Raw genomic sequence first — 25214 nt, forward strand, 5'->3', positions numbered from 1 at the left:
CTCCAGTAATCTTTATTTAATTTATAATATATATATATATATATATATATATATATATATATATATATATATATTTATATATATATATATATATATATATTTATATATATATATATATATATATATTTATATATATATATATATATATATATATATATATATATATATATATATACACATTATGCTGGCTAAAATTCTGTTTTCACCCTGGTGAGCATATCAAACTTTTTGAAGTTTTGAATGGAAGAGTACATATTTAAATCGTCTCCTTCATCTTTTTTTTTTTTTTTTTTTACAGGCTTACTACACTTGCGTGTGTTTGTGCCTGACATAAAAGAAAGTATATGAATCATCAAATATATTTGGCTACAGATTTACCTTATGGAACTTTAGCTGTCATAAACTAGTGCTGCATTTATCAGACAGAGTGGTTGTAATGAAACAGCCTGTGATAAACAGATGTTAGTTGGCCAAGTTAACCACAGCAAAAATGGACCTAAAATATTAGGGTTCTGTGGGCAAAATCATTGGTTTGTATTTTAATTTGTTCACAAAATCGTCAGACTACAGTTGCCATTAGTACATATAGTATGTCCAACTCAGTGTTGTTTAATTTTAATAAAGCCAAGAAACAACGGATTGTATTTGTATATCTAATTGTGTATTATAATAATGTTTGGTTTGTTTGCTTCAGATAGTCAAGACATGTAAAAGACATTTCATTTCTTAATATGAAAATGCATCAAGTTTATTAAACTAAAGTAGGCTCAATAAGTCATACATTTCCTGCATAAAATTGTTATTGTATTTCTCTATTATGTTTATCAACCCAAATGTGTTGAACTTAAGCCCTTTGTTATATTGTCTGTTTTTTTTATTATTATTATTGTTTTTTTTTTTCATTGCAGTGTTGATTTAAATTTTTAAATTGAACATTTATATAACGTGTGTATAAATGACTTCCGTTCAACTTTAATCTAACAAATGTATCACTGACTGGGTTGTTGGTTCATTTGCACTGTTACACAAGCTATACAGGTACAGTGTTATACTGCAATGCAGAAAAAATATCATTGTGTTGTCTCTTATGTCTCAAAGGCATTTGTTTTTGTTTATTTATTCTCATTTGTGTAGTTGAGTCATAACCTTTGAAAACTGTATAAATGTTGATGAGATTTCTGGTTTTGCAGCATTATGTAATAATTTACAATATACAAAATCAACTTTAAATAAATGAAGAGCAGCCAAAGACAGTTTGTTCATGTTTATGCAGAAATAAACATTTTGATAAATCTGTTGTGCTCGCAGATTTTTGAAACTGCTCGCATGATCATGAGATGCAGTAAATGGGTCTTGCAGGACAAATCCTGAGGGATGAATGGTATTTTCCAAGAACAAGGAACAAAGTAAGGCCTGAAACAAAAATTAATATTTTATATATATATATATATATATATATATGTGTGTGTGTGTGTGTAAGAGTAGCTATTTCCATGCTCACTTTACTGATTAATCGTCTATTAAATCTGTCCATACCATCTATTTATTTGGCTCACCAAGTCATTAAAAAATGCTACAAAAAACCCACATGGATTTGGAAAGCTGTTCAAATATTATCTGCACAAGCACGCAATGGTTTAATGCACTTATTGATTTTTTTAATTAATAAAAAAAGAATTCACATACGCTTGTAATTATGTGCTGTTGCCACAGGTGTTAAACGGAACAGAGTATGGAGATTCATATATGACAGATTAAATGACTTTTTCAGTAAGTTTGCAGTATGATTGTAGACAGCTGTTAAAATGTTGTACTTGTTAAAGCTGTTATTGGATCATCTGTCACTCTGGATCCAACCCAGCAAGTTAAACATCCAAGAAACCCTCCCGTTTGGCCTTATTGGCAGCCCTCTGCTGTGCTTTGCTATGTTGATGCATAGGCACCGGCGGCGCCAGGGGGGGTCTTGGGGGGTCTCAAAACCCTGCCAAAAAATGCCTTGACCCCCCATTTGACCCCCCCAGCCTCTTCCTGATTAAAAAATATATATATTCGGGATAAAGATCCAAAAATGTTTCTCTTCAAACTACGCAGAACAATAATAAATAATAATTATTTCGACATTTATTCATACACTGAACCGAGAACCGTTTCTGTCGGACGCGTCCGATTCGAAAACCGATGAGCTGATGATAACTGCGCATGCGTGATTCAGCGTGAAGCAGACTGACACAGAGCGCATCTGAACCGAACTGATTCTTTTGGTGATTGATTCTGAACTGATTCTTTGCTAATGTTATAAGCATAGACAGTAAAAGAAATATAAGCTATAAGTTATAAGCGCGGGTAAACCAAAGGCTTGAATGAAGGGCAATCATCGCCAATGACGGCATTACATCGAGCGCAAAAGAACCGGTGAACCATTTTTTTTCAGCTGGTTTATTTGATCGAATTGTCCGAAAGAACCGGTTCACTTGAGCACCTGCTCCTTTGCCCCTTAAGTGCCCTTTTGTCAAAGCAAAATTTTCTCAATTTTTTCTTTTGTAATAACATAAACTTTTGTGAATGCCTGCCCACGCCCAATCATAATATTAGTACAATTTATTAATAATAATTTAGCCGTAAATAAAATGACCAAAATGATGACAGTTCACCTGACTACGACCTCATCCAACCGGGAAGATTCCTCATGCTGCACGCGCATTTTTTAATTGCTAGAGGATATTTTCAACATCGTGGCAGCTGGTAAGTGGTGTTTCATTCTCAGCGAAGTGATTTTGGTGTTTATTTACTTATTATTATTTTACAAGAACGATGTGATGTGAGAACATGCAGATACGTTGTTTATATTGCTGTGTGTAGCCTGTAGTGTAGAAGTAACACTAGCGTGCTGTTTGAGGGAGAAAAGTTTCACAGGCATCGAGGGGTCTGGTCTTTTTTATGTTATTTGAATAAACTTTTATTATATTACAGTACTTATTTATTTTTAACACGTAAAAATAATTATCACAACACTGGTAAGGCTTATTCAGATTTTCTCATTCTCTGAATTATCATTATAAAAATAAAAACAATTCAGAAATGAATTAAAATATAATTATATTTTAAATGTGATGCAAATATTTTTTCTACAAAAGCAACAGTGTTTACAACAGCAAGACCACTTTAGCCTGTAAACTCAATAATATCTATCTGGAAATAAATGTAAAAATATCAATGTCAATAAAAATGCATAATATACCTGACATGAAAGTGCAGTGTGAAGGATATGAATAACAAATGTAGTCTGTCATTTGTTTACATTGCAAAGGTGTTTTTGTTGTTTAGTAGCAGAAATATGCAGTTATTAGCCATGTCCACTGTATTTTTTGTTGGTTTTCATGAGACCCCCCTTGAAAAGACCGGGACCCCCCCATTGCCCCCCCAATCAAAATTGTCTGGAGCCGCCACTGTGTATAGGCCAAAGAGAAGTCATCAGTTTCCATGAAACTTCTCAAATTATTAAACAGAGTAAATAGAAATGCACGTGTGTTATGTGTTTGTAAAATTATATTTCTGTCGTGACAAATTTCGGAGGGATTGGCATTATGATGTACATCAGCAGTCCCCAACCTTTTTAGCACCAAGGACCGGTTGAATGTCAGACAATATTTTCACGGAGCGGGCTTTAAGGTGTGACGGATAAACACAACAAAATAAAATGATACGACTGGCATAAAAATGGTGGTATATTGTATATATAATAATAAACATGAATCTGCTGTGTATTCATATGCAACTTTATTAGCAGCGTCTCGTAACATTGTGCCAACACCATAACTTGAGTAACATCCTCTCTGCCCCCTAACTCACTTTTTTTCACTGATTCTGGTCGCTATAGTGCTTTAAAAATAAGATACACCACAAAAAAAGAATATAAAATCCATGAAAATAACAGAGCATCCGGGCTTTTTCAAAATAAAAGATTGTTATGGCTCAGCGCACTTCTACTCTGATATTTGTTCTGGTCCTGTCAGTGCAGGGCTGTGCCACAGTGTTATTTTGTGTTGAAAATGTAAAAAATATATATAATGAGCGAGTACATCATGAATCCATTTTCCAAAACGTGTTTTTGTCTTATCCTGAATCACTACGGTACTCCTATATTAAGTGTTTAATTTCAGACTATTTTAGTCTGGTTGGGGTCGGCAATGCTGCAGAGTAGCACAGAACCAATGTGTCTTGCCATAGATGTAAACAGAGAGAAGTAGCTCCGGCTACAGTGTTCTTCCGCCAGACACGAGCACCAAAAGTTACCAACTGCAGCTTTAATGTAAATTATTTATTTCTTCTTGTGCGGCCCAGTGGTTGGGGAACACTGATGTACATGACATTGGTAATGTGTTTTTTCTTGGCGGAATAGATCTGCTACACTGCTGCTGATGTGGCAGAGGAAGTACTGAGATGTGCTACTGCCACTACATCCACAACATGCTGTTTTGAGCATGCAAGAAATACTACTGCAGCAAAAATAAATAACCCCATTGTAGCATGAATCGCCCTGTGTCAGATCTATACAGGTGGAGCTGGGGAAGGTGGGGGGTTTCTGAAGTGCCCTGCAACTGCTACAGCAAGCAAACACTAGCCAAGTATTTGAATATAAAGCAGCAAGCTTATTGGCTGTTGATGGAAAAAAAAAAAAAAACAGATGTGCCAGGAGATAATGATGTCATAATCTGAGATTAAGTTTGACCTATCTGACTGCACCATCTAGAGTTTCATGCCAGAACTTTGTATTTTTATGACTCTGCTGTGGTTGTTCTACAAAATGGACGGTAAGATGATTTTTAAAGTACATTTCTTAAGTTTTTAAACATTACATCAGTTGAAAATATGTTTATGCATTAATAGGCTACACTATGCCATTTTAAAATGAGTACATTTAATATTTGTTGGGATATAATTATAGGTTTAGAAACATAACATGATTGATAGTTTAAGCCTTGAGTCATAAAACTACAGTAGACAGTGGTTCTTTTATTTATCAGAATATTGCTGATATGGATTCAAAGATCTGTTTAGTACTGATAAATTGTGTTATATACAGAATTAAAGCAATGGGGTTATCAGTTTAAGATTGCCACTATTGACTAACATAAAGTGTAAAGATTAATTAGGGGAAAAAAGAGCAGACCTTAAAACTTACATTAATCATGTTTGTTATACCTGTATGTATGTATGTGTGTGTATTTATATATATATATATATATATATATATATATATATATATATATATATATATATATATATATATATATATATATATATTATTATTATTATTATTATTATTATTTTTTTTTTTTTTTTTTATTTATTTTTTTTAAATGTGCATATGGCAAGGAGACGATGAATACAAAAGGTTGAATATTTTAAAATAAATAAATGCACAAAAATAATATAAAGTTACTGAATTTGTAAAATTTCCCACCATGACTCATGTTTGGCTTCATCTCACATGATCATGGCATCATGAACTTGTCATTATCAACGCTCCTCTGCCTATTTGAACAGCCGTGGTCAAGACGCCTCTCATGTAGAGACTGATGTGTAGGCCGGATTTAATCTTTACACCATTATGCTCCATTTACGTCTGGTAATTGTTGTCGTCTGATGGTGAATGATCAATCGTCATGCAGTCAGACTACAAAGCCTGCAGTTGTTTTAGGGTCACTTGTACCCACATAGTGAGAAGAATGATTCTCCTGTTGTGCGGTCTGTTCACAGCAGCCCACACCAGTGCTAATAGAGACACTGCTCTCTGTTCACCAACCAGGCCACAGTGACGATGTGCCATTATGGTAAATGGATTATTGTGTCCAGGATGAAGTCACATCAGTCAGAGTCATCAGGTTGCTAATATGAGTCATGATGATCCGTTTGGTTTTTTAGTGTTGAGATGATTATACATAGTGAGTAAAAGAGTGACAAAGCTACTCAGGATGATTATCACGCATCCTCATTACAAATGAAGTCGGAATAGCAAGCTACTTTCCCATAACCATTCTGCCATTCGGTTAATTGGTCTTTATGCCTGTGTGTATATACTGCCCACAACTGCTCTGAGCAAGAAAAAAAAAATACTTTGCAGTCAACTCACTTCCAGATGTGTATCAGTGAGTAAAATCTGTTGCAGAAATTCCTATTCCCATGAATGGCTTTTTCATTTGAACATGGCAGGTGGTGATGATGTTTGTGTTGTCATTCAAACTATAGGCAAAGAGAAGACACACAGCTGCAGGGGTGGACGTAAAGGTGCTGTAAATGATTCCTTTAGGGAATGGTATGCAAAAAATGATTACACGTCATAAAATATATCACTGAAATAGCAGTCCCGAGATATATAACACACAATCTCCATGACAGCTCTACTGTCTGTAAGCAGTAAAATAAACGGTGGCCATGAAACAGGATCAGATTCTTTGTTTAACCAATAAGAATGCTTTTGGGGGACTTTCTGTCCGTCAATCATTGTTCTCGTCCACAAATGTCCACATATATGGGAAACAAGAAGCCATAAGCGTAATAGAGAACTTTACCATCCTACCAGTTTTAGCTGCCTAGATACCAGAAGGATTTTTCACATCGGAATCTTAAAGAAAGTGTTGCAAGCCATGAACCAAACAGTAGAACACAACATTAATTTTTTTTTTTATTTGAAGCAAAAAATATTAAAAAGACAGGTAAAATAAATAAATAAATAAATCTCTTCATGGATACAATTTTTAGATTTTTACTTCCAGAATTGACTGTTTCACCAATGACTTAAGACACAAAAAGACGTTGCACTCAATTACTTATGAATGGGAGAAAGCGTAACATGCAGTACTCCAGCTCAGATTGTTATCCACATGTGAAGTCATGATGTAAGCAATGCTGTTTCTGGATCAAAGCCTTCCCTAGTAAAACTTTATTTGCACGATGCACATTTCTTAATATTATGCCTAAAATGTGTTTTAATATTACTATTAATTAATTTATAAAAAATGTAGATTTCAGTATGGAGATAAATGTAAAGATTATAGTATTACATTGCATTGCATATACAATTAGCACCGTTTTGTTGTTTTATTTTGTCATTTGAAAACAAGTGGATAGAAACGGTAAGTGTCCTGAGATGTGATCTTATATAAGACTTCACATGCGCATTGGCTGGTCTAGCCTGAACGATAAGCTTAACTCTGTTTGTGCATAGGAAACATTTATGAGACAAATTGATTTCAAATAAGTAATTTAAAGTGGCCCCTATTATGGATTTTTGGAAATTATCTTTGTGTGTAACAGAGCTCTAAGTGAATGAAAACATCCAGCAAAGTTTTAAAGTCCCCATAAAATCAAAATTAAAAATCAAAAATGAAAGTTTTTTTGTTATTAGTGTCAGTATCAGTATGTTAGTCTTAACGATATCTATAAGCAAAGTCCCTTTTATTTTAAATCACCAATGAAATCTGATAACAACTGTATCATAAATGTTGTTTATTTTGCTGAAGCGTTGACTGTTTCTATAGCAACCGGGACCTCCAATGGCAGCTGCAGTGCTGACTTTACTGATTAGCGATTGGCTCTTTTGCTCAGATGGTGGGGCTTCGTTAGATAGAGTGGCCATATTGAGTGTTGCATTGTTCCCCATTCAAAACTATACGAGTGATATTTCTTGGGTATTCTATAGTCTTTGCTATAAGCCAGTTTGCTCAAAAAAAGTGACAATATTCGGATTTAAAAGATGACAGTGCAGATTTAAACAAAATGCTAAAAGGGGGCGGGGCTGCTCAATATGTCCCATACTGTCTTCCAGTATCAATTTAAATTGTCACCAAAGCCTTGTGAATGCAGGGTGATTATCGTGCGTGCTTGTCACCTGCGTTTTTTCGAGACGTTTTTTTTTTACATGTGTTTTTGTGTTCATACCCAAACGATTTTTGCTGGTGATGAGCCGAGTGAACATGCAGATTCATTTCCTAACATAAGATGGCGCTTGATGAAAAACAGAAATACAACGGTACACATCGAATCCTAATTGATATGCAATTCCTCTCCATAACAACTCCCTCTTGAATGAAAACTGAGCCATAGGCATTTTTTTTTTTAAATGACGCTTTTATGTCTGGTGCTTTGCATGTTTTTGTGCACATTCACATTGGTGCCCTTTGTTTAGTCACAAGGAATTAAACATCAGTTATAATCACGCAAATGATCGTACCAGTGTGCACAAGCCTTAAAGGTTGCAAGGTGCACAAGCCTTAAACCGATGCAACCGGTTCTTGACTCGAGAATGAGTCAATCTTTTGTTCGTTATCTGGCTCGGCTCGTTGTTCATCTTCAGTTCTCTCTTCACAGCAGTTCAGTCAGTGTACTGTTTGAGTAAATGAATTACTCAGAGATATTGGTTTGTTTTAACTCAGAGCCACATTAAAAAAGTTAACTTAAACGGTGTTCCGAAGATGAACGGAGGTCTTACGGGTTTGGAACGACATGAGGATGAGTTATTGATGACATAATTTTCATTTTTCGTTAAACTAACCCTTTAACGCTGCGTGTAAGGTACTTAACACTGAAAGTGTACCATGTATAAAGTTATTGTCTCTCAAAAGAAAGAGTTGACTCTGAATCATTTAAACAAGTTGTTTTTAAAAAGGATCCCAAGCCGTTTCATATTGATGTCAACATGAAATATTAGCATATTGTCCGCCCACTTGAAAATGTTTTCTCTCTTATTCCAAGGTCACCAGCTACCAGATCTCGTCTGTATCCGATCAGATGGTCACTGAAGTCACCTGGATCCACTCACAAATGCTGCTTTATCAGCCATAAAATGGAAATACAATCAACCGATCGGACCAATCACTGTAGATTAGCATTATGTAAAGGAGGGTTTTGGAAAAATAATTCGTTGAGCGAAAATTTGCATATTATAAGTTGTTGGGGACTCCCAAAACTAAAATAGGAACCTTCCATTACCCAAAATAGGGACACTTTAATTGTAAGTTTTGTTAACAGCTTTGGAGAATTTGAAGATTTCCCATTCAATGAGACAGGTGCTGAACTTGCATGACTGTAACAGCTGTCTGAGAGAAATGACTTGCCTTAAAGGAACATCGGTTGCACTCTATGAACTTAAATTGGTTTTCATGTGTGCCAAATAAAATAGGAAGACAGAGGGAAATGAAGAGGCCAAAAGTGACGAGATAAAGAAAATATGTGAACATTGGCAAATCTCTGAAGGAAGCAGAGCGCTTCAAAAAGCTAAAAAAAAAAACTGGAGTTGAGCTTTTGATCGACAGGTAAAATACCAGTTGTTGAAAAAAGCAGCATGTCTAAATCAGTGGTTTAATCTGGCGCAAATTCTAGAATGGACTCCATCTTTTCCAGACCATTTGAAGTGAATGTGTATCAAAAGTTTCACTTTAGTTTTTAGGATCTTCAGCAAAATATTCCCAAACTCTTTTGGTAGATTGCTGAGACCTGCGCACTTAAATACACTCTAAACCATATCAGTTCACTCTAAACAAACAACACACTGCATATCATAGTAAAGTAGCAATCTTCTGCATACATATTGTCCCTCGGATTTCGAGACACAAACTGCCTCAAGACACTGATCAGACTTGCATGAGGTAGGTGTTCATTATTGGACTGTTATGGATGTGATGTTTGGGGCTGCCATGTTAAAGATAGCTGTTCTCCCCAGCCGTTGTTTGTTAGTGTCCCACATGCCTGAAGCTCCTGGGCCTGGCCCCTGACACCACACAACATGAGCCAATATGAGCCATGCTGCCAGCTCTCTGCATGCTAATGTAATAGTATTATTCCATACTTATTACAGCCCCTAAAGCTATGCACACATAAAGTCTTTGTAAATATTATCTGTTTTGTGGACGTCTGTGAGGGGTCACATTCATTCATTAGATAAATATTTCAGGATTTCATTTTTTATATCATCAGAAAGAAAATTCAGCTGAAATTTCTTTAAAGATTCAGGATGAAATGTCTTTGAGAAAGGATCTCAATGAAAGCATTAATTTATAATTAATGCTAATTAAACAAACAATGTGCAATTATAGTTGGGATATGTTGTCACTGTGTTTACAAAATTAATGTCAATAAAGGGTGACAGTGCTTTCTGCTGAATTTGTTACAAATATTGCACAACTAAAATTAATTATACAGCAATATTTATATATGCTGCTATACAAAAACATACTTTGTGTTTGATGTTAGTAATTTGATTGTTATACATAATTATGGACATTGTAATGTGAAGTGTGAATGGCTTATGCTCTTCTTAACAGTAACCTGGTTTGCTTTACATCATCATATTCCACACATTTCATAATGTGTTTTGAATTATATTTAAAGATAATTAAGAGCACAATGGTTAATATATGATTGCTACAAAAAAAGTGCACATGCCTTTTTTCAGTTTAGTGCTAATTTAAAAAGTATACATAATACATTTGTTTTTGAATGGTGCACACTCACATGAGATGAAGAATACTAATACTAATAACAGTTTTCAATAAAAGTTTTAATTGTACACGCGGTTACATGTGCGGTTACCCCCTCGCTGTCGCCAGTGTAATTTTAATTCAACATAATGCATTACCATTCTCTACTTACACAAATAAACGTGAGAATCAGTAGTGCACAGCCAAAGAAAAGGTCTGAAGCCAGAAAACACAAAAGGTCTGTCCCAAATCGCATACATATGCACTATTCTATAATGTTTTTTTTTAGTATGCATAGTGTGAGTAGTGCATTGACACTGAAAATTTCAAAAAGAAAAAGTGTACTTTAAATACCTGGAAGATGCAATTAAATAAATGAAAAAATGAAGTGTGGAATGTTGGACACTTCATGCACTCAACTGTCACAGCTTTAAAAGGGTCATATGACATTGCTAGAAAGAACATCATGTTGTGTATTTGGTGTAATGCAATGTGTTTATGCAGTTTAAGGTTAGAAGATGAATCGGCCGGCAGATTCGACTAAGGACACGTGGGCAGTTTGGGCAGTGTTATGCAAATCTTCTCACAAAGTGATGTAGATGTGGGGGCTTGTTTTAGCAAGGCGGGTGTTGACTAGGGGTGTCGTGATATATGTGGTAATGAAGATAACCGTGACATTCAAAGCAACAATTATCAATACTTTGTTCATTTAGTGTTAGAAGAGTGTTAGAAGAGTACTCTACTGATCCATGGACAATAATTTTAAATGATAATAAAAAAATAAAAAATTTGAAAAATAATATAATAATGTTGTGTAGTATATAATACTATAGACAGCCAGTTTTACTCACTGAAATATTTATTCATTATAAATAATTATGTTAGAATTGTATTGGAGTTTTACACGCATGCTATAGAGTTAATCTGAGCCCTGCATTAATTTGGGTGGTGACAGCTATTATGGGAGTGACTTGATGGAGCTCAGGAGATGCAGATAACTTGAGCTTGACCCTCAAGAATCTATAATTAATGCTGTCAAGTAACAAATCTGTTTCAAAGATAAAATTAAATTAATTGCTAATAACAACATTGAGATTAAAAATGTAAAGCCACTAGAAATCATGAATATAAAGAATCATGTAAAAAAAAAAAAAAAACACTGCACAGTTCATTTATCTTTTATCACAATTTCTTTTATCACAAAGTCTCTTTATAAAAGTCCAGAAATTTGTCAAGTTTTTTATCAGGTGTCTTTTTTAATTATATGATGTCATTACGTTGCTGTCTAGCCTCCAGCCAATCATTGCATTTCTGACCGTGGTTTCGAATATTGATACATCACTTCGGGGAACAAGGGAATGTGCACTAATCTTAGACAATTTATAATCCAGATATTTTCATCAAATCTGCTAATTCGTTTGAAGTATCATTATTAGAAGATCTGGCATCTTTCAAATCATCTCAGATGTATTAAATGAGGTACAAAGAATGGGCAAGAGGTTTGCTCCTGTAATGTTAGTTGTTTGCTTTGTCGTTTTAGGTTTTATAGTATAGTGCAAGTAAAAATGCCGGTTAACAAACCAGGCATATGTAGGGTACCCACAAGTGACATCATTTTTATTTTATTTTTGGCAGTACAAACTATTCAACCTCATTCAGGATGTTGCTAGTTGATAAACTGAACAACTGTAGGTCATTTCTACAATGTTAGTGGTAAATGCTGTTACTCTATCAGATATATAGTAAATAAATAATGCAAGCTTGAGACCACTGTGTCAAGTCTGATCATTAAAATGCACCCAAATCTGACTCTAATTCATGTCAGTTAGGCTTCTCTTGTTTGGTCAATATTGAAAACTCAGCACAAAGTTCGTTGTCAAGATGTTTATTCATTTCTCATGACATTACAACAACAGTTCAGTACAACAGAGCACTATTGCTGCTCTTCATTGCTATCGAATGTTACTTGATGCTTTTCTTCCACTTGTGCAGACCCAGCAATGGTGTAATTCAGATTGTGCCAGTTAATGTAATCCCCAAATTTGTATTTGGTCTTTGCCTCCATGTAGGTCTTAATCTGACGGATGGGCAGGACTTTTCCATGTACATGCACATCTGCTATGAAACCTGTGAAGGCATTTAGTTGGTCGAACCCTCCATCATATTGGGTCTGATACTGTCCGAGTGTTATGACCGGATTTCCTTTGAAAGGTACTTTAGGGCCCACTTCCTTCTTAATGCTGGCTACTTTATTCACAAACATCTGGGCAAGACCGCTGTTGGCTTCCCAGGTCGCACACACTGAGATCCACTGATTGTGGTTAAACACCAAACCATCCAACTGAACCTTGAAGTTATGAATAGTCATCTCGTACTGTTTGACGTAACCTAACCACCGTAAAGAAAAGTCTTGAGCGTACGATGGTGTAGCCAGAGAAAACAGACATGGGTCGAGACTCATTCGTTCAGTGTAGAATCGCAAACACACGGTGGCTCCAGACATGTTCATGGATTCATTCGGGTGGAGCTTCACCCAGGTGTTGGTGTTCAGCTGTGGGAATGTGATGACCTTCCCCCTTAAACATTTTCTGTCTTTTATCGGCTCTGTTGTTGATATAAGTAAAGGTTTTCAGCACTTAAGGCATTAAAAGCTCTATAATGTGAAATGACACTATGTGGTTGACCCACACAGACAGCAGTATACAAACAAAATAAACTGACAAAGGCTGTCTAAAATATTATTATTATTTTGCTTTGTCCAGTAGTATTAATGAACTAAATTCAACATTATTATAGCCAACGTTAATTAGGTGACCTCTATTTTAAAAACTGTAGTAGTCAGCATTTGAAGTGGATCAAAAAAGTTAATTAACATTTTGGTTTAAGGACAACTTTGATGAAAGTTTTTGATCCACTTTAAATGCTGACTACTGTATATTGTTAGTATTACATACTACTTACGGGACAATGCCAAACCGCAAAGGACAATAAAGAAAAGGTATGAAGCAAGTCTCTCCATGGTCCTGTTGGGTCGAGTCAGGCATGTGAGAGGCACCTGAGCACTCGCTCTTGCTCTTTTATTCTGCACCACTGTAGTGACTGAGGACACAGCATGTTAGTGATGATTCAGCAGTTTGGTTACATACATAGATAAGGAGCAGGGCTGAACGATTTGGCCAAAAACTGAAATTTGTAACTTTTATTCTCATATGAAAACTTATAACTGCTGCTGAGAGATTTAAGCAAAAAGAACAAAGAGACCACATTTTGCTTTCAATGGAATAGCTGCTTTTTATGAATGTTCACACGTGGGTTCAATCTTTATGAGAACCAACTAAAGCCACTTTCTGTGGGACTTTGGTTATATTTATTTACATCTTTTTAAGTTATTATAGTGTCTCAGTCCATATTGCCATTTTATTTATAATGATTGTGCAGCACTCACTGAACTGTTGCTATCTCCTTTTGTAAACAAAATGATTGTTAAGGTTAAATTGCTAAATTCCTCTTATTCATCCTCCAGGTGAAAACAAAACACAACATTTTAATCATCAACATTTTAATCGTTTTCATAGAATACTTTTTACATTTTCACAAGCTAAGAATAAATGTGACAGATCGTGGAAGCGTCTGGTTTTGTTTTTATTATTTTTATTGATTCTCTGGAGCAATAAGATGTGGATGTAGTGAAATATAGTTTTTACAGTGTAAGATTCTTACTGTCCTGCTCCCATCTTCACAGCAACGTTATGTCGCAAACCAAACCCAAATACAGCAGACCACCACAAAATGCCTGCTTAAAATCCACAACAAACCGCATCCAACAGCCTTTATTACATTTCCATCATTCATGCTTGGTTTTTTAATGTTCATACTTTTAAAGTTCCCATACTGCTTACCAGCAGAAAAGACAAAATTACAATAAATAAACTCATAATGCAAAAGGATACAAAAATAAGTTTTTTTTCCCCCTTTCTTTTTGGCTTACCATAAAACAATAACATAGTGGTATAGTAAATACATGGCTGTGTTACATCTCCTTCATTTGGGATATAGGACAGGACAGCAATAATTACAGATGCAAGTCTTCAATCTGTACTGTAATATCTAAACAAAATATATACTGTGTATACAGTTATTAAGAAAAGCGATAACTCTTATCCAATATGATAATACATTGTACAACCAAATCCCAATTCAAATATAGCAGGCTCTATAAACATAGTTCATGTAGAAGTATATATGTTTGAGTGTTTATTATTTCTTTATTATTTTTTTTTATGTAGCACTTAAAATGTCCTATAAATAACATGGAATACAACAATACAGTATTTGTTTTTGATCAAAAATGCCACATGATCCAAAGCAGCATGTCATAGACTCTTTTAATGTGTACCGCTGAGCTGGTTAAACTGCACATGCCTCGTACTGCCATATATAAGACTTCTGTTTTTTTATTTTATTTATTAATTCATCATCAAGAATTCTGACTGGTTTTAAGTAATTGTGATGCAGGATCACAATACTGACTCTTTCAGTAACTTTTGTATAGACATACAGTACAAAAAACTGGCTACAGTATATATTACATACATGACTACTGTAGATTGCATGTTTCGTTGGGGCCAAAGTATGAAAATCTCTGTCAAAGCAACATCAGAAAGGCAATATACACTTGATAGATACACGGATGCCGGTAAGTTTAGCCTTGTGAGTGGTGATGCAATTTACAGATACTTATATAAGCAATTGTAACATAGAACCTTGACACATCGTTTGATTACACAAGAATCAATGCTGCTGCCTGGCCTCAGTCCATGTTTTCTCCCGTAAACTGTGACAGAGGAGTTATGAAACCCCAGTTCTATTGACATATCCATCCAGTCAACCCATGACCTCATCCTCAACCTTCAAACAAACACATACAAACAACATTTCACATTCACACATGCATCCACACCATAACAAACCAGAGCAAAGTTATCAAATAGGCTCCTTCATGTATTTTCAGACAAAGCTACTGTCCTGTTGATCATCCAGTAAACTCCCCTCTAAACCCTCCTTTCACTTTCTGTGACTAGATGTCTTGTAAATGTCTTTTGATATGTTTGACCTACAGATGGGCCGGTAATGCTATCGAAAAACTACGGAGAAGCACTATTAGTGAGAATCTAATTTTCACCATAATGTAAAAAAAAAAAAAAAGATTGCAGAAGACAATTCGTAAAAATAAACAGTGACCACGTCTTAAAAATTACATTTTAATAGTTTCTTGGTTTTACTTTGTGTACCAGTGAGCAATGGATAGTGCACACTGTATTGTTAAGTGCACAGATAAGATTAATCTCTACTGCTGTGACAGGAGTCCTTATGATTTCTGGACCTCAAACACGTAAACGGCACAACATCACATGGGAATGCTGCAATGATTCCAGGGTTCTCTCGCATTTCTTTCCCATTTCATCTTCTGATGCGAAATCAGGAGGGAAGAGAGACAGAAACTCGAGTACACCAAGACCACTTTGTTTTGTTGCATCGACAACATCAACAAAATCTCTTAAAGGGGTCATATGACGTTTCTAAAAAGATCATCATTTTGTGTATTTGGTGTAATGCAATGTGTTGATGGGGTTTATGGTAAAAAAAAAAACACATTATTTTCCATATAATGTACGTTATTGTTTCTCCTCTATGCACCACCTTTCTGAAACGCATGGATTTTTACAAAGCTCATTGTTTTGTGATTGGCCGAATGCCTTAAGCATGTGACGGATATGTTACGCCCCTTAACATACTGCGATGGCGTCTCGCAGCAGGACGAGTCTCAGTCCAGCTGCTCTGCTTGTGCACATTCCATCATCAGTTCTCTTTTAGCAGTTCAGTCAATGCAATGTTAGGAATAACTGAGTGACTCAGGAAATCGGTTTATTTCGCATCAGAGGGAGTGTCAGCCAGGTTTATAAACTGAATAATTTAAGTAATTTGTGGATTAGTGCGTACTGGAGATGTGAACCGTTTCAAACGTTTCAGTTCGTTTTGGTGAACTATTTAGATCCAGTTAAATAGAACGACTCGTTCGTGATCCGGACATCACTAGAACAGACAAAACCAATACAACCCATTACAAATGAGGCATTTGTTGCATCCAGTGGGGACATGATTACTAATTATAATGAGTTATACGGTCTTTTTATGCGTTGCATTGAGTATCACGCTGCGTATACATAAAACTATATCTGCATTTGTGATTGGAGAAACAACAAACAACAAGCTCTGCTCTACACTGCTCAAAACTCGCATTTTAATAAAATTGGCAAATTATTTAAATATAAAAAACTTACTTACAGGCTGCCTCACTTTTATAGAAACAGGCTACTCTCATGGCAAACAGTCCTCATCCTCTATAAAATACGCAGCATACATCTGAATATTTGGGTTGAACTGTTCTGGAAAAGTGTTGTAAATACAACTTAACCACTGATTTCTAGTTGTGTCCTCTTTTGGAAGACCAAACAAAGTAGTTTAGCTTTCACAATGAAACACACAGCGTCTCCACAACATGGCGGCGGCAGCAACAGAGAGAATAAAAGTTACGTCTTCTTTCTTTGTTTGAACCTTTGGGCGGTGTTATGCAAATCTTCCCACATCGTGAAGTAATTTTTTTTTAATATTTAATTTTTTTTGTTTACTTTTATTTCATTCTTTCCTAGCTATATTTATGTATATTTCATCTGTGTTGTATTCTTTAATAATTGCACTGTCCTTGGAGCGGACCTGACTCACATTACACTGCTGGTTATATATGCTCTATATAACTGTGTAGCTGACGAAAAAAAAAATCTTGAATCTTGAATCTTGAAGTAGACGTGGGAGGCGTTTTAGGTAGGCGTGGAAGAATAAAGAATATCTCTTTGGATTTGACACTTTAGTCTTTGCAACTTTACAGATCTTCTTTATGCACCAAGAGCTTGTAACACTCCAAAGAGAAAAGAAAAATTGAATCGCATCATATGACCCCTTTTTTAAAAAAAAAGAACAGCTAGAGAGAGGAAGGGAGGGACTAAGAGAGAGAGAGAGAGAGTACCGAGTACAACAGATTGACCAGGAACAGCTATCGACTTTGTACAAATTGTGACTGTCCCTGTTGTATGTTCTTAGGTGGCTACAACATCGCTATGGTGAAGATGCAGTGCAAGGAGGTAGCCAGCAGGAGCAGCAGAGAGCTAAGGCCTGATAGAGTTGCCTGCCGAGCGGACGAATTCCTGGAGATGGTGTTGGAGGAGCTGGGGTCATCGATCTGTGGGTCCTTGGAGATACACAACAGTGAACAGACAAAAAAGAGGATGAGCATTTAGTCTTACCAGCCTAAAGGTGGTCAAACATGGCAGAGTTCAGCTATTTGATTTTGACATATTGTTCCATTATGATATTACCTTGAACTTTTCTAGGAATTGTATGTGTTTGTGATTGGCTTTTCAAGGCTTTTAGTACACCATAATGCATTGCAAAAAACCTGGACTTTCACCTTGCAAAAAATAAATAAAAAAACCCTGGTTCATTAAAAAATAAAAATGCCATTCTGTCTGAGTTATACCCAACACGGGTTCAGATGTCTGTGAGATTAGAAAAGCACTTTGATTCAGCAATGAAACGGTTCTCTGAAAAGAGGTCCTCATTTTTAGGGCATTTTGGGTCTGCCGCTGCAACACTAAATGTCATTCTAGCATATAATGTTGCTTTTATTATGTACAATGACATTTAGTGAACTTTAAAAGGCAGAAGATAAGCAATGTTCACATTTTGCCGTCGCCCAACGCAAAGATCATGTGCATACCGGGCAGGAAGAGCCCTCTAGTGCCAGGTCAAAGTTCAGCCAAAAGGGGCCAATGTGACATGAGATAATTAATGCTTTGTCTGTCTTTTCTTTCATTATGATTAATCATTTCAATAGCACTTGACATATATCAGAGATATGCTTAGTTTGAGATGTGCTGTCAGTTTTTATTCTGGCATGAAAAGAAGTATGTAAGCATACTTACCACACATAACACATCTATTGTGTTGTTTGTATTCAGCTTCTGAGCCTAGAAAGGGGGGAAAAACTCAGTTAAAGTAACTGGATATAAGTTAATAACATTTTGGACCAAGAAAACCCTTACTAGACAACATATTACAACAGTTCTGCAGGAGGATCCACACTAGATAATCAATAACAAAATAGTCCGACTGCTGTTTATAGCTTCGATTGTATATCCATTAATTGCATTAGTAGCATGCTTTATAATGATATTAACAAGTCTACTGTGATTCTCTTTTTAGGTAGTGCCAATATAACAATAGAGAATTAAATGTGTGCACAAGCTGATATTAATATTAATTATAGCAGGTGGGTTACTTGAGGATCCTCAGTTTGAGGGCACATTGTATTTCTCAGATTTTAGCATTTCAAATGTAACCCTCCAGAAGCCTACAATTTAGTATGGATTTCACTTCCTTGTGTGTGTGTACTTGGTGTATAGGTATGTGTGTCTTAGAAAGTGAGAAGCAGTGGTGATATAGGAGACCTGGTGACAGTATAATGAATGGATTCCTGTGTGTTGGCGGTTCGGTATCCTCCTGAAACTAGCCGACTTGAATCTACGCCAGAGCCCAGCATGATAAAGCAATGCCTTTATAAACAACATTATAAACAACCGCGTCAACAGACCGGCAAAAAGAGGATTTAAGGTTTAATATCAATGATTAATCTCTCCCAACGCGAGAAACATTTTTAAAATTAAGAAATAAACCAACAAAAGTCTAGAAAGTGTGATGTTCAGGCAAAAAAAAAAAAAAAAAAGAGTTGGATAATTGTTCTCTGTACACATCAAATGCTGTTTTAATTACATTGAAGCAAAATGCAAGATATGGCACTTTAATAGTGTGAAAAAAAGGAACACAAACCTCATGAAATTGGCCCTTAATCTCACTGAATCACTTGACAGCATACTAAGCAGAGAGTTTCTCACTTTTATTATATATTTAGAATACGAGTTCACACTGAATGCAGAGATCTCTCTCGTACTGGTAAAGCAGAGTGTTCAATAATTTAGCAAATATGCCCAATACTTGCATTCTGACATGCTTTTATATAAGGTATCATGTTATGTCTCTTTGTTTGAGGGTGTCAGTGCATATCTGGCTCTGTCATTTTACCCAAAAATACAAAAACCCTTTCTATCACATAACTGAAGGGGGAATTAAACCACTTGGCTGGCTGTAAACATCTCGGTTCTAAACAAGAGGCAAAAGCAGTTTGATATGCAACAGAGGCTACATTAACATGGCATTCATATGCAGGAGTTGTCTCGCTAGTTTTCCTAGAGGTCAGCTGGGTGTGCTGTGATCATTTGTAACCGATGAAGAAAGACTGACAGACATATCCCATGAGTCTGCACTCTCCGTCTCTGTTCTTCTCCTCATTTTCACACTGACAGCTGCTCCCCCTCAGAGGACTACGTTTAGCAGTGAGGCTAATGCAAAAACATGTAAACTCATTAACGCCACTTTCTCCTGCTGCTGCGCTTTTCTCTGTTGAAGTGTCTGGGTCTGGATGCATGCGCGTGTGCGTGCCCTAATGTCTGTGATTATTTATTAGCCTTGTTTCTAATTAAAAGACATGCTGTATATGACCAACTCTAACCCTGGCTGTGTGGGTCTTGTTGTTGGATTGAACTGTTGTCTAAAGGGATGTATCTTAATACATTTATGCATTTGGCAGACCCTTATATCCAAAGTGAGTAGGATTGCATTCAAGGTATACATCAGTGCGAGGTATACTTCATTAACAGTGCACACATTTCTTGAAAATTGAATCCATGACCTTGGCATAGCTAACGCTTTGCTATACTGTATGAGTTACAGGAATGCTGTTTAGTCAAAAGTCTAATTACACACAAAAGTTCATTTTAGGCCAGTGAAGAACTGACCCTCCCTGACTTCCCCTCCCTGTTTTTTTTTTCTTCTCTCTCTCTCTAATAGAATTTTGGTGCACATTTGCCTTTGGCTTTCTAAGTTGTGGTCTAAAAGACACTTAATATTCAGTTATATTGCCAAATAGACTGCGCTGACATTATCGGATGAGAACAAAACTTGAACTGAACTGAGCTGGATAATGACACCATTGTCTCCTGTAGAGAAGCTTTATAGCTGAATCGACTTATTTTCATAGTTGATGCATTTGGTTTTAAAGCTATATAGAATCAACACAACACTGACCTGAGTTAAATAGCAACTCTATTGTCTTCTGTAGAGCTGCTTATAGCTGAATTGATGAAATTTCATAATTGATAAACTGTTCTAAACTGAAATATTAAACAGACTTGAGCTGAATAAGGACATTATTGTCTTTTTTTAAGCTGCTTTGCAGCAGAATTTGAATTTATTTCCTATTTAAAGAAGTTTGCTTTATACAGTGAAGCTACTTTGAAATCATCTATATTGTATAAAACACTATAGATATAAAGGTGACTTGGCCGATGATGTTCAAAACCCTAAATACGGACATTTAGGATTTGATTTGTGTGATTATTATGTGGATTGTATTTATATATTTCTATTATATTTGCTACAGATAAGTATATAACTATTCGTGATAGTATATAAATTTATTTATTAACTCTTAATTTAACTCAAATTAATTTTTTTTGTAATGTTGTAAATCTTAATTTAGCCTAGATAGTTTAGTAATTGTAATTTCTGTCTTGCATTTATATAGTTTCTAAGTTTCCTTAAATTTTTATGTATTTTTTACTCTTTAAATTTGAAATCAAATTTACCTGCCCATGAGAAATATTTAGTGGAGTCACCTATTATTTATTATAGTTATCTTATGTAAATTAGGCATATGCAACCGAACCATTCCCTTCCTAAAAAAATAATTTTCAAGATTAACAGAGGTATTTATTAACGTCTAACATATGAGGACCACAAATACATCATCTGTTTTAAAACCCTGCATAAAACCTACAATGCATACATGAAATTTGAAGATCTATGTCTGCAATAGTTGCACTGACCTGGAGGCTTCCACAGAACTGGTAAAGGGAGTTATCCGCCGGATTGAGATGTGTCCCTGGCTCTATGGCATTGGGTGATCTCTCTCTATCTCTGTTCCTCTGGGATGGTGTTGTCATAGTGGTGGTTGTTTGCACTGGGGGCATTGGCTGCCAAACGCTCACATCCGTCCCATTTCCAAATGCCTGGATTGCATTACCTACATAAAAAAAGCAAAGATGGTTTCTTCCTTATATTAAAAGATACAATGAAATATTTAAGACTTTGGATGGCCAATACAACACTAGTTTTGCCTCCTGTCTTGATAGTCTGAGAGATGTTTACCATAATATAAGAGTACCCAGAGATCTATGACTGTTTATTATTGTGCATATTTGCTTCTCCACATATGAAAATCAGGAAAAGACCAGTTTTTGCCCAAACTCTCAGTCGGGGCCTCTCCAGTTTTCCTTAGAAGTAGGACCTACTGCCTCATTATATGGACCTCTGAAAGGCTCTTGCTCTCTCTGCCATCTCCACTGAAACAATACAGACAGCACACTCTTTAGCACAAACACTGTCCGTGTCTGTGAAGACACAAAATCCAAGAAAATGTGGTACAGTATGTGTAGTTGTTTTACTTTGTGAAGTTGTTCTGCGGTATCAGAAACGTCCATCCTGTCTCACAGTGCTTAGTTCTGTCTGTCACTGCACTATATTTGAAATCTGCTTCTCTAATTTTATCATACTCACATGTAAATCATTTGAACAAACATGATAAATGTGTTGTTAGCTATTTTTAGTTTTCTTTCTATCTCTCTAGGAAATACTGGAAAAGCCCCGCAGGCTCCGAGCGCTTTGATCGTTGTTTTGAGTCTATAAGCCCTGACACATTTTCTTCAGCAGATGAATCGTGTAGTTTCCTCTCATGTGCATGTCTCTCAAATGAGTCATGTTCTCTGAATCCACCAGCTGATGTCTGGAGACCTTCATATCCATAAGGTTTTAGGTTTCAAAGAAGAAAAAAAATGCACTACAAATAAAGGCTACTGTTTGCTGTTTTTGTAATTTTTTTCTTTATGATGAAATGCAGACCAGCTTAAAATAAGCATGCTATTCTGATGTAAAAAGCATTTGTATTAAGATGTTTTTTTAGCAGCGCACATTTACACCCCCCTTTTTTTTCTAATTGAATAAAAAAATTGTAAAGTTTGGTGTCAAAAGGGTTGTTTTTATTATAATTTTATTTTTTACATTAATACCTTTTCATTGTAACAAAGTTTGTTTGAGTGACAATGAAGATTGGAGTGAGGGCTTCTGAACATTCAGCTCATCAAAATAGTTTCTATCACATAAATGCAGGCTTGGTGAACATAAGATTATTTACTCACTTAAATAACAACTATACTCCCCAAAATTATGTATCTACAGCATAATTGATTTGTTTTATTATATTTATTTGTTTTCTAAAATAAAAGTTCATTTCCAGCTTTAAATTTTCCAGCTTTAAATTAAGTCAGTGCCTCATTTATTAAACAAACATAAGGCAGAAAATTGGGCATACAGTTGTTTAAACACAAAACTTGGAATTTATCAATATGGACGTGAGCAGTGGCTACGATCAAATCTCAATCGTGTACGCAAGTTTTTGAGTCACCTGAACTTGCCCGCAGCATAGTAAATATGGTGGAGAATTGAAGAATTACATCAGTTTGTTCATTTGTATTTTCAAACATGTCATTTTTATACAGGGATTTAGCTTTATATGCACAAATGGCAGCGTAAACAAGACACTGATGATTCAATCGTCGCATCATGCACTTGCAATGCTTCGGTGAAAGGAGAAAAACAGAAATTACGTCTATAAAAAGAATAAAATAGTTAGGATCACATAAAATATATAATAGGCCAGGGATCCTCAAATCTGGACCTCGAGATCAACTTTCCTGCAGAGTTTAGCTCTAACCCTAATCAAACACACCTGAGCATGCTAATCAATGCCAATTCATGTCTTTGGGATCATTAGATAATCCCAGACAGGTGACTTTGATCAGGTTGGAGCTAAACACTGCAGTGCATTGGACCTCCAGGGCAAGATTTGAGGAAGGGGGTAATAGGCTATAATATAATTAACAGATTAACAAAAGGATAAAAATTAATATAGGTAACGCTCGTTTTTGTAACACCCTTAATGCATTTTATTTCTTTTCTTTATATTTGATTTAATCCATCTAGTCGCACAGGCACCTCACGCACACACAAACAACATTAGTTCTACCGTTGCCTGACATTTCAGCCATTCATCATAAAAACGAAGATGCATTCAACCAAACATAAAAGTCACAGTGTTATTTTAAAACGTCCACTGTAAAATCAGCATTCAGCGCTCAAACAAACATTTTTGTGCATGTGAAGAATTTCGTAAGATGAGATTGGCAGCTTACAAATGTTTTATGAATCACACGCGAACTCTGTCGTAAGTAGATTTGTTTGTATGGATCTGCACTTGTTTCTACGTAGATTGATAAATAAGGACCAGGAAACACTCTTATTATTGTGTCAGTGCTTCTACACCAGTTTGAAGTTTGAGTAATTCCACCATACTCTGGAAGCTATGATATAAACGTGAAAAATATTCTTAATAATGTTTGGACAATGTCACTGTTTCACTCAATGCTATCTGTTCTGCTGAAACACCCGCCTTTGTTGAGGACGCTGTATTTCAAGGGCAGACAGACGCATAACGCTCGGGGGCTAGTGTAGGGTGTGAGGCCAAAGCGCTTCGTCATAGCCTCCTAAACACCCAGATACTGACGGCGCTGGGAACGAACCCCCACAACTGTCAGGATGTCTTAACACTGAAATCCCCTAATGAGACACGAGAGAATGAGGTAATGAGAAGGAGAGAACGAGAAAGAAAGATAGAACAATAAAGAAGCAGTTTAACCCAGTTTAACCTCCTGAAGAGTCTCCTTCAACATCCACTCAAAGCCCTCGGCACTAAAAGAAACAAAATAAATTAAGCTCAGACTGATCACAGATATACTCTTCCTACAATGAAACCTTCCTGCCCATTCTGGTGAAGATCTGAACATTGAAAACTATCTCTGTTTTTCCTGCAGTGGTTTAGAGAAAGATTTTGACAGGTCACTATTCTCTTACGTTTATCATAGTTTTTTAACACCTTTTTGCCCTCACTACTTTTCAACACTACTTCACAACCGTAAATGGTGTGAAACAATTTGTGTTTTGCATAAAAGTCCTAATAATCCATGTAGACTCTCAGTCAGGGTGGAAAATTAACAGCCACAGAGTCTGAATGCAGCAAATACTTTTGTCATAAAGGCTGCATATAGCTACAGTATTAACACAAATAGTTTCAGATAATATTTTTATTTTAGTTTTTTTGTTATGGCTTAGTGTGATTATCAAATCACAAAAGCTGTGATTTAATAATAATAATAATAATAATTAAAAAAAAAAAAAAAAAATATATATATATATATATATATATATATATATATATATATATATATATATATATATATATATATATATTATTATTATTATTTTTTTTTTTGAATGGAAATCTTTTTTCCTTCTTTGACATCATTTCCATATTGATATATGATTACAAAATTTTGGCAAAAAATGCAGCCCTTACAAACAAGTACAGCAAACCTGTTTTTTTTCCCCATTATT

The 25214-nt window shown here is 35.5% G+C and overlaps 2 protein-coding genes across 3 annotated transcripts in view; both read right to left on the reverse strand.

Moving 5' to 3' along the window:
• Positions 1-12347: 12347 nt before the first annotated feature.
• On the reverse strand, positions 12348-13558 carry apcs (amyloid P component, serum). Its single transcript, XM_052573020.1, has 2 exons — positions 13440-13558; positions 12348-13082 (listed from the first exon to the last, which is right to left on the reverse strand). Exons 1-2 carry the CDS (start codon positions 13495-13497, stop codon positions 12412-12414), a joined length of 729 nt encoding a protein of 242 aa, XP_052428980.1. The 5' UTR covers positions 13498-13558; the 3' UTR covers positions 12348-12411.
• A 462-nt stretch (positions 13559-14020) lies between these two features.
• gfra1a (gdnf family receptor alpha 1a) overlaps positions 14021-25214 on the reverse strand; it is an 88305-nt gene continuing 77111 nt past the window's right edge. For both annotated transcript variants that reach the window (XM_052573023.1, XM_052573022.1), the window contains 3 exons: positions 21536-21732; positions 18518-18562; positions 14021-17784 (listed from right to left, as the gene is read on the reverse strand). In XM_052573023.1, coding sequence (XP_052428983.1) covers positions 17641-17784; positions 18518-18562; positions 21536-21732 — 386 coding nt within the window. In that variant the 3' untranslated portion in view covers positions 14021-17640. The remainder of the gene's footprint in view (positions 17785-18517; positions 18563-21535; positions 21733-25214) is intronic.

This window comes from Carassius gibelio, chromosome B13 (assembly GCF_023724105.1).
Source record: "Carassius gibelio isolate Cgi1373 ecotype wild population from Czech Republic chromosome B13, carGib1.2-hapl.c, whole genome shotgun sequence".
Classification (NCBI taxonomy): domain Eukaryota; kingdom Metazoa; phylum Chordata; class Actinopteri; order Cypriniformes; family Cyprinidae; genus Carassius; species Carassius gibelio.